The 11075-nt window shown below is 41.8% G+C and overlaps 1 protein-coding gene across 3 annotated transcripts in view; it reads right to left on the bottom strand.

The window, feature by feature from the left end:
• Positions 1-754: 754 nt before the first annotated feature.
• The window catches only part of USP32 (ubiquitin specific peptidase 32), a 195589-nt gene continuing 185268 nt past the window's right edge, over positions 755-11075 (bottom strand). For 2 of the 3 annotated variants that reach the window (XM_043902912.1, XM_043902913.1), the window contains exons 30-34: positions 9877-10068; positions 6969-7257; positions 4720-5144; positions 3976-4068; positions 755-2938 (exon numbers count right to left, since the gene is read on the bottom strand). In XM_043902912.1, the coding sequence (XP_043758847.1) occupies positions 2765-2938; positions 3976-4068; positions 4720-5144; positions 6969-7257; positions 9877-10068 (1173 nt within the window). In that variant the 3' untranslated portion in view covers positions 755-2764. The remainder of the gene's footprint in view (positions 2939-3975; positions 4069-4719; positions 5145-6968; positions 7258-9876; positions 10069-11075) is intronic. The other variant, XM_043902914.1, reaches the window with a different exon arrangement.

The following is an 11075-nucleotide window of genomic DNA, read 5'->3' as shown; positions in this document are numbered from 1 at the left end:
TGCTGATTCAACATGTTTCATTCTATACATTTTTAATGTCTATTCCTGTGTTTTAGAAAATGTAAGCAGAGAGATATTAAATTCTTTGCGAGTCAGTGTAATAAGCGAATACATAAATCTCCTTGTCAAATAGGACTGAATCTCATGGGGGTAGGATTTCACATTCACTGAGCACTTACCAAGAAACCATGTCAGGCATTTGTATACCTCATTTCCTAAAAATGAGCCCAAGAGGCAGGCATTCTGACTTTAAAGGTAAATAAACAGGACTGAATGTGAAGGTCCCATAACTCTAAATCTTCAACTCTTCTTAACACTGTCAATGGGCTCCCTGGAGACCTCTCAGAACCTGGGATATATCCCTGGTTTCTCAGCGTCCCCTAGAAACCAAGGATCATCTCCAGGCATCGTGTAAGAAGTGCACCTCTTCTTCACCTTATTGCTTAATCTGCATGAAAACTGTTGCAAAAACTCCTTTAATTCTCAGTTTCAAATGAACAAGCTCTTCTTCTCCTGAACCCTCTCAATGCCTTCCAAACAATTTCCTAACAGGGATGTGAAGCAAATTTATCTGGTTGCTGCAAGTACCTTGTTCTACATTGAACACACCTTCCATTCTCTCAGAGATGGAACATCCAACTCTGTAAGTCAGATAGGTATTCAAATAGGAGTATTAAAACAGGGTCACAGAGAAGAAGGCTAAAGAATTTGACGTTTTTGTGTTTACTTGTATAGAGGAAAAAGAGCACATAGATGCATCCACAGTATTTAATTTGTTTGGATAATAGTTACAGAGAAACAGGTACACTCCATATACAATTACCAATACTTTTTTATACAGTTCATATTTCAGTACATCAACACTATTTTATTTACACTCTATTTATGTACATTAACATCTTTCTAAAGTCAGTGCATTGTCAACAAGTTTTATACAGTAATTTACAAGGTGAATGTAGTTAGTTAATTTAATAAATTTTCTGCTAGTCATGAATTAAAAAAATTAATTACAACCAATGTAACAAACACAGATCAAACAACATTAGTAGATTGTGCTACCTGCTTAAATAAAACATCTGTAAGGAAATTATTTAAAATCTTCCACTTTTTCATGGGACTTGTCCAGTTAGGAATGGACAGATTTTATACACCGAGAATCATGAAATTCTAAAGTCTGCATTTTGTCTGACTTCATTATATTATAGCATTTAGGCCACTCCTTCCTACTTGCAATTATAGTCTTATTCTGAATAGGCTTTCAACTCAGCCTTTGTAAATGCTCTGAGAACTGGTTAGTAATCGACCTTAGGTATCAAAACACAAACGCTTGATTACATTGGTACCTACTATCTATGAGGAAGGAAGGGTAATGGCATCTGACAGTTAATGAGAATCAACTTCCAGGGTCTAGATGAATAAAAAAAGTGAAATATTTACCTTGAATATATATTTAGAAACAACACAGAAAAAAAAATGCTGCCTGAAATAAATAACATTTATATTTTTGTTCCAGTCTTGAATTATTGGAGGATAAAATGAAGTGAGCAAAGAAATACCTTTTGATGACCAGTACTATTAAAAAAAAAAGCAAATGGAGATGCAAACAAAAAGTTTACTTCCTAAATCTCCCAACTGCATTAAAAATACTTCTACATTATCAACGTTTGGGATGTGTTTTGTTTTTAAATTTAATATAATAGGGGAAATACCCCCATCAAGTTAATGTATAGCCCTTACAGCCATCAAATACGAACAATTTTTGAAAAGTTCATTTGCACGTATTCTTTTTTTAAAGTGCAAAACAAAGAAACAAAGAACAAACAACCACTAACTGCAAAACACCATCTAGCTTTGTGGCCCTGTTCCCTCTCAGACACTGTGCAACAGTGCATGGAAGGACGGTGTAAATGTCGGCCGCCATTCCCCCCCCACCCTCAGCAGTTGGGGGGGTACGTTTTTGAGGGCACTTTATGTACCCTCAAAGCAAGCCGCCTCTATCTGGAGGGCTATTTTATTTTAGCTGGATCTCCCACGATGCTTTTTTTTTTTCCCCTACAGGGTCTCCCAACCAAGGCCCTGGGGAGAAGGCACGCAGCTCTTAAGAGAGCCTCCCTTTCAGACTGACCACTTACATATGTCTCTACTACAATGACTGGTTGTGGCTCAGACACAAACACAACAACAAAAAGAAAAAGCGATGAAGACATAGAAAGAGTGGGAAATGGTTTAAAAAGTAAATTGAAAAATCTGTGTCCATGCTGTAAGAATCCTTTGCACGCCTTCATGATCTTGCTTTCTCCATCGTGTCAGTCGCTACAATGGAATAAAACTTCAGGAAAAAGGAGGTAGCATATCATGTCGTCCCCAGACAACACTACAATGTTTTGTTTTACTTTGACTCCAAGGAGATTCGTAGTATTCTGTTATGATTATTGGTAAACTATATTCACTACAGGGTTGTTCGTATCTGGACAAGCACAATTTAGTTCTTATTTGGTCCCAGGTGGCTGGTGCCAAACCCTTTTGTTTACAGGCTAATGGTGGGCTCTGCCTGAAAGCTCTCTACCAGGGAGCTTATGTGAGACACTTCCAAACAAAATTATTACTACTGGCATGTTAACTGCTATTTTAATTAGGTTTTTTTTTTTTTATTTTGTGCTTCAGGGTCACAGGATAAAATAAGTACACATTGAGCTTGCCTTTCAGCGACGCTTTTGCCAAATCTCCCTCATCACCAATCTACCTAGCAGCCAGAGTGTTAGCTTCACTGTAACACACAGTACTTTTTGTAATCAGACTCGAAGTCTTCGTCCATGCTGCTTGTGTCTGCCATCTTTTTGCCATCGATCTTTGGCAGAAATTGTGCATAGTCTATCCCCTGCTGCTCATAGAAAAGAATGTAGGCAGAATCGGTGTCAATTTCATCAGGGTGAAGTTCCTGGAGGAGCAAGAAAAGTCTTTAACAAAAAAGCCGGGCTTCCCTGGTGGCTCAGACATAATCTGTCTTCAATGCAGGAAATCTGAGTTAAATCCCTGGTGGGGGAGATCCCCTGGAGGAGGGAATGCAACTCACTCCAGTATTCTTGCCTGGAGAATCCCCATGGACAGAAGAGCCTGGTGGGCCCCAGTTCATAGGGTAGCAAACAGTCAGACATAACTGAGCAACTAAGCACACAGCACACATGCTGACTCTAAATCCTCACCAGGGAAGGGAGGACCAACCCTCTTTCATGACTAAAACTGACTGCTTCCAATCAGCTTAATATTTTGGCTACCTCATATCTGCCCCTAAAATAAGACGCATTATTTTCAATGTTTGTTTTTGGGAAAATATACAGGCCATAGACAAGTCAAAAGAATGACAGAAAACAAACACATCAAATTCTAATAGCTCAAAAGATAGGAACTTTTTCTTGTTAATCAATACCTTCTATTTTTTCACTGTTTTCCTTTTCTGCTCTGCATATCACTTTTTTGGGGTGAAGGGGCATACTGTGTGGCTTGTGGAATCTTAGTTCCCTGACCAGGGATGGAACCCTGGCCCTTGTCAGTGAAAGTGACAAGTCTCAGCCACTGGACTGCCAGGGAATTTCCTGCCTGTCACTTTTATTCCTTTATATTGAAGGCATCTATATATGGATTCTAACAGAAACAACTACTTCCTATTCAGGAGAAAGGGCTTCCCTGGTAGCTCAGTGGTAAAGAATCTGCCTGCCAATGCAGGAGACCCAGGTTTGATCCCTGGTTCAGGAAGATCCCTTGGAGAAGAAAATAGCAACCCACTCCAGCATTCTTGCCTGGAGAATCCCATGGACAGAGAAGCCTAGTGTGCTACAGTCTATGGTGTTGCAAAGAGGAGGACATGAATTAGTGACTAAACAATAATAATTCTGGAGAAAATCCATTATTTCAACAAATGTCCTCTAGATCTGTTGACATTTCTGTTTCTTTTATTAAAAGATCAGGGACATTTACCTTACAGCTGCTGTCATTGTAACAGTACCACTTGCTATTTGGGTTTTTGGCATAAGTGACGTAATGGCCCCCGCCCAGAATTCCTGAATGGCACTGTAAGAGAGGAGAAAGTGGAGGGGTGTTAGTAGTTGACAATACTCAGGCCAGGCCAAGTACCAGGATCCAATCCAAGGAAAAGTGTTTTCCTTCTTCCAAAAACAAACCAAGAAGGAAAACTAAAAATTTTAAAACTTTGAATCTTACCATTCTATTGTTGTAATTATTTTTGGAAAGCAAAACTCCCTCAGAAATACACACTTGTGAACAGCTTAAGCCTGTCACTCCACCTAGAAGATTACATGACTGTTCCCTTTATTAAACTGTGAGCATCTTGGATTCCACCCAAAAGGCCAAGATATTTACTGCTTACTTAGTCTATCACCAAGCTCAATGCCTAGCAAATGAGCAGGCTCTGAAAAAATGATGAATGAACGAAGATGAACAAACCAACCACTGAAAAGGTAGATCATTCTAAAAATCATACAAGATGTAAAGCAATTAACCTCCAACAAATAAAATAAATGGGGAAAAAAAAAAGATAAGTGAGTAGAGCAAAAGCACCAAACTATATCGTTCTTTTGAAGTCTCTGTTTGACAGAAATGTCCTTTGCTCATTATACTTTATATTTCCAGAAAAAAAAAAGATTATAATAAAATGAGTTTTTGATACCAAAAAAAATAAAAATCATACAAGAAACCACTTACCGAAATTGCATATAGGTTATAAATAGGCTTAACATGAGTATCTTCTCTTTGGTCGTCAGTGCTGTCTTCCTCACTGTGGTTTTCAAGCTGGCCATTGCTGCAGCCATTGCCACACGCCTCAGGCTCAGAAAGGAATCCATTGGCCAAAGCTACTTCGTGGTCCTGCGGGGTGCCCAGCTCAGGCTGGCTGCCCCCCAGCACGTGCCCTCGGCTCAAGGCATCAGACAGCTCACAAACGTGCCCAGCCCCGTTCTCTTTGCTGGCGTCCAAGTTCTCCTTACTACTTGACAATTTGTTTTTGCTGCCGATTTGGGGCAGGCGGAGCCTCCCTTTGCTCCTCCCTAAAGTCCGAGGGCTGCTGTTAGGGCTGCTGTTTTTGCTGGAGGGACAGCTGGTTCCACTTTTTCTTGATGTAGATGGTGAACCTGTGAAAGGGAAGAAAAGATAAATCCAAATGTCACAAGTTAAACCAGCTACAAAAAGCTAACTCTGCAGTCAACTGCACAAGTGTACACAAAAAGGTAAAGACAGGGGCATCCTGACTGGCTAGGCTTTACTCCTATTATGTGGCCAATAAGTTACATTCTTGTTTTCCTCAATGCCAACCCTCTCAAGGCAGCAATGTCCTGAAAATGTGAAGTACAGTAAGTATGGACTTAGAAAAAGAGCAGAAAGATTATTTAGGGCAGATTCAGTTTAAAATAATATTAGAGGAAGGGGTTTGACAAATATATATATCCTTCTTTAGATTAAAAGATATGACCACAAATTATCAAGCACTTACTCCTACAAGGCATGACATCAGAAACTTTATTATCTCTACCTCTCACAACAATCCTGCAAAGGAGCAGATCTCAAACAGCTCCTGACTTCCTTGTATACCCTTAAAAATGGTTGAGGATCTTGAGAACTTTTTTTTTTTCTTCTGATTTTAAATCAAAGTTTATTTTTTCCCTTTTTGTTTATTAAACTAAATGAAAAGTTGCATTGTCCTAAATTTTTCAACATGGAAACTTTCAAAACTACATTGTGAATTATGAGTGCTTCCATTCCAAGCATGAGAAAAAAGTATACTAGCTTTTTAGAAATATCTTTAGCCCATAAGCTAAAGAACCATCAATTGAAGGAAAAAAGAACTTTTATAAACAAAAATGTTTCCTTACTATGTGTGTGCATGCTCAATTATATCCAATCCCTTGCAACCCCATGGATTGTAGCCCACCAGGCTCCTCTGTCCATGGGATTTTCCAGGCAAGAATACTGGAGTGGGTTGCCATTTCCTCCTCCAGAGAACTTTTGTTTTTTTGAGTTCCATTTATCAATATTTACCATGTTATATATTTACCATATTAGAAGTTAAAATTGAGGAGTTTGAGAAACACAAAACACATATATTTCATTGACAATATCACGTATATGTTGGCTCTAAGTCAACCCGTGAGAGAATGAGAGTGAAAAGGCAGATACTTAGCTTTTGGTCTTTTTTTTTTTTGGCTGCACCATGTGACTTGTGGCATCTTTAGTTTCCTTACCAGGGACTGAAACTGGGGCTACAGCAGTGAAAGCGCAGAGTCCTAACTACCAGACTGCCAGGGCATTCCCAAATACTCAGTATTTTTATGGAAACAGTTTTGATCTTCAGAAAAGGTCTCAGGCACCCTCTAGGGGTTTCCCCAAATTTTATTTTGAGAACCCCTGATATAATGAAATAAGGATGACAACTATCATTCATAATCACCAAATGCCAGGCGCTATATAAAGTGCTTTACTCTCCATTTTATTAATAATATTTATTGATTTGGCTGCACTGGGTCCTGGTTACGGCACGAGGGACCTTCCTTGCAGTGCCCAGGCTCAGCAGAGGAGGTGCTTGGGCTTAGTTGTTCTGCAGCAGGTGGGAGCTTAGTCCCCCCCCCCCAGGCACTGAAGCCTGGACCCTTGCACTGCAAAGTGGACTCTTCACCCCTAGACCACCAGGGAAGTCTCTACAGTGCTTAACTCTTGATGTATCAATTTCTCACTCTGTGAACTTAGTATTTTCTTCTTTTTATGAATGAGAAGAGAGATTTAGTGAGGCTGTATCTCTTGCTAAAAGTCACACAGCTCAAATGTAGACAGGTCTGAGTCCAGAAGGATCCTGGTACAACCAAGCTGTTGCTCTAGAGTGGAAGATGGAGGGAAATGTGCAGCCTAGAGGGGTCCCAGGAAGGGCCCCCCCCCCGCCCCCGAGTGAGGCTCGGGCTCCTCACCTTTAGGACTACTGACGATGTTGGCACTCAGTGAGGACGGGCTCTTACTCAGGAGCACGGCGTCTTCCCCAGCGGAGCTCTGAGCATCTGCTTTCTTCACCTCTCCTGCGGGGATCCTGGGCTCAGAGAGGTCATCCCCCTGGGGGGTGAGTGGTTTACGCTGACAGAGAGCTGGGTCCCTCGGCACCAGAAAAGCACTAGGGTCAAAACTTTCACGAGGAAATTTAACAATTTTCTGTGATTTTATCCATCGACCATTTACAAACTGAAATCGTTTGAGATGAATAATCTGGAGAACAGAAAACAGTTGCATTAACATGTTCTGAAGATACAAAATAGACACACACACACACGAGTCTAAAACATATGTAAATGTTCCAAAAATATGTCTTTTCCCCCCAAAATAATATATTTTCTTATGTAACCTAGTTAAGAGGCCACTGCGCTTTAGCTATGTGGCTAGAATAGTAATCCCCCTAATATCATAATCAGTATACATCCAAACTCTCTCCCAAATGTCTTCAACATCATAGGAGCCTCTTCTTCCATGTCCTCTGGGCTTGTGACTCACACTGACCTTTACCTCTCTCTAATATCATCCATTCACAAACACACGAGGCTAGAATACTATAGACTGAATCATCTGAAGAAAAGCGGGGGCGTTTTTAACAGATGAAAGTTACTCAGCCTCCAACAGGAGGCCTCTCCTTTCTTAACATTTCTGTTGGCTGCGATCAGGGGGTTTCACTGTCCTGAAGAGCATAAGAATCTCCCTTCTCCTTTCTGACTTCTCTCTCTTTTTCCAAAAGCAATGAATTCCTTCAGGCTTAAACACAGTGTTATTATGCTCCCTATCATGAGCATACTCTTGAGAGTCCCTTGGACTGCAAAGAGATCCAACCAGTCAATCCTAAAGGAAATCAGTTCTGAATATTCACTGGAAGGACTGATGCTGAAGCTGAAACTCCAATATTCTGGCCACCTGATGCGAGGAGCTGACTCATTGGAAAAGACCCTGATGCTGGGAAAGATTGAAGGCAGGAGAAGGGGATGACAGAGGATGATATGGGTGGATGGCATCACCGACTCAATGGAAATGAGTTTGAGTAAGCTCCAGGAGTTGGTGATGGACAGTGAAGCCTGGCATGCTGCAGTCCATGGGGTCACAAAGAGTTGGACGCAATTGAGTGACTGAACTGAACTGATTGTGGGCACAGATATTTGGGTGGCTACCTCTACCCCAAATGCTTAACTATTTACTATTTACATAAAGAGAATCCCTCTCTAAGAGCCATGCTGGTGTGTGGATGTAACAAAAGCCCATCAAGCTATCAACACAACATCTACTCTTCATTATTCTTTGTGTTCAGTTGCTAAGTCATGTCTGACTCTTTGTGATTCCATGGACTGACTGTAGCCTGCCAGAGTGATTCCTCTGTCTGTGGGATTTCCCAGGCAGAATACTGGAGTGGGTTTCCATTTCCTTCTTCAGGGGATGTTCCCAACCCAGGGATTGAACCTGAGTCTCCTGTCTGAAAAACACAGTTTTATAAATACTGATACTTCATGATATGTGATATGTTTTATGTGATGGTCATATGAGTATAAATAATTGTCAAAATTCATCAAACTAGATGTTTTAAATCTATGAAGATAACTCCATGTTAACTACACACCTCACTGCAACCTTACCCCTCCCCACCTACCTGTTCCCAAGCCTTCCCCTCTGCTCAGCATCCCACCCCTGTGTGGGACAGTCGCTCAGTCGTGTCCAATTCTCTGCAACCCCATGGGCGGTAGCCGACAGGCTCCTCTCTGTCCATGGGGATTCTCCAGGCAAGAATACTGGAGTGGGTTGCCATGCCCTCCTCCAGGGGATCTTCCCAACCCAGGGATCAAACCCAGGTCTCCAGAATTGAGGGCGGATTCTTTACCAGCTGAGCCACCAGGGAAGTCCATGAATATTGAAGTGGGTAGCCTATCCCTTCTTCAGGGGATCTTCCTGACCCAGGAATTGAACTGGGGTCTCCTGCATTTTCAGGTGGATTCTTTACCAGCTGAGCTACCAGGGAAGCTATCCCTGGAGCTAGCCAATCCCTGTTAGTAATTTCTTGTGCTTCCTTCCCTGGGGAGTTGTTCTTGTCTACATTCAGTCTCACAGAGTGGTAGGAAGAAGATATGAATAAAAAAATAGACACAAGGTCTGGTTATCAATATGATTTCCTCCCTTATGGGAAAAAACTTTCTTAAATGAATAGGAAGAACTGACACTTCCAACTCTTGACAATCAACAGGAGAGTCTCCTAATCCATGAATGGAGAAGGCAGAAGTACATCACATCGGAAAGAACATATTAGCCCCCTGGTGCACACACATTTAATTCAGCAGTGTCCAAGCACAGCGGGATTGGGGGCTCAGGCTCCGCTGCTCTTCTGCAGTCTGTAAAGCGCGAGCCTCAAGCTTCCTCTCTCCCTAGAGCTAGAAGTGCTTTCACATTCTCCTGAAGTTCAACTTCACCAGGCTGTACCACTTGGGGCACTTCTCGCATGTCTCACTCAACTGCAGTTACTGGTCCATATGACTTCTCTTCCCTTGGAGGCTGTACCCTTTTTAGGATACAAAACTAGTAAACATCTGTAGGACAATTCAGGTCTGCGTACACCAGCAAAAGTGTTTTATGTATGTAAATATTTGGGTGAACTGCGTGGCTTGTGGGATCTTAGTTCCCTGACCAGGGACTGAACTGCCAATGAAACTGCCGAGTCCAAAACATGGGACTGCCAGGGAATTCCCAGCAAAAGCATTTTAAACACTGTGGCAAGAAAGATTATTCTCAAAAATTCTTATTTATTCACAACTTTCCTTCAAGCTAGACTGCTACTCTCTCAGAGGTGGGGTTGTAACTTACCAGGATGGGGGGAAGCCTCCAGAGATCTAGCTTCTTGGTTGCCAAGCAGTGGGTCTTACACTTGGAGCAGTAGTACATCTCGTTCTCCCCCAGCTCCTCCTCGCTGGTGAAAGCTCGGAGACAGCTGTCCAGGTTGATGGGCTCAGCTTGTGCTCGGCGACTCTGTTCCACACTCTCGTGCTCATCTACAACCTGCAGGTGGAGGAAACAAGAGGAACGGGAGAAGGGGTAGGAGGGAGTTTAGAATGGTCACCTGCTATGCAACATCCTGGTGGTGACTCAGCCTCATTTACTTTACTTTAAAATACAACCCAAACCAGAGTCTGAACAAATAGAGCATTTGCACATTTATTCCCAGATATCACATCAATAACATCTTTGATCAAATTTCTACTTAAATGACCATAGCTTTTTGGGGGAAATTTCTGCATGCTACTAAATGACAAAAATAAAACAAACAAGGAATTGCCTGTTTACAATTTTGAAATCCGAAAACAGCTTATATGCGGGCTGGCTTTCAAGTCAGGGGTGTTGAGGTTAGGACATTTATTTTTTTAACAGGGACAGGGGACATGATTAGTATGCTGCAGGCTCTACAGAGGCTAGGAGAAATAATATCACTAGAACAGAGGCCAGATCTGGATTAAATAAGAAAGGGTACAGACAAACTCACCTTGAGAGGACAATCACCAGGGCATTAAAACCCAAAGCCACAACTCATTTGTATGTCGATGCCAAGTCGCAACACAGAGTTATCAAAACACCATGTGTATGCTGAGGAGCAACTAAGTCCATGGGTCACAACTATTGAGCCTGTGCTCAAAAGCCTGGGAGCCGTGACTACTGAAGCTCGCACGCCCTAAAGCCTGTGCTCTGCAACAAGAGAAGCCTCGGCCATAAGCCTGAGCACTGCAACTAGAGAAAAGCCTGAACAGCAATGAAGACACAGCACAGTCAAAATAAATAAATAAACAAAATTATGAATATAAAAAAATACCATGTGTATCATTACCTGTCTCCTGCCTCTTGGTGCCTTTTTATTTGACATGGTAACAAAAGGAATAGCAGACTCAAAAAAGCCTGATTTTGCTAAGACGCTAATACCTGCCCAGACCTCTGTGGTCCCTATTAACCAGCATGCTAGGCTCTGAAGCAAGAAGGAGGTCAACATGAGGAAGGAGCGAAGTGGAAGTAGGTAT

This window comes from Cervus elaphus, chromosome 5 (genome assembly GCF_910594005.1).
Source record: "Cervus elaphus chromosome 5, mCerEla1.1, whole genome shotgun sequence".
Taxonomy (NCBI): domain Eukaryota; kingdom Metazoa; phylum Chordata; class Mammalia; order Artiodactyla; family Cervidae; genus Cervus; species Cervus elaphus.
The sequence above is the reverse complement of the archived record's forward strand: the minus strand, read 5'-3'. Positions and strand labels throughout refer to the sequence as shown.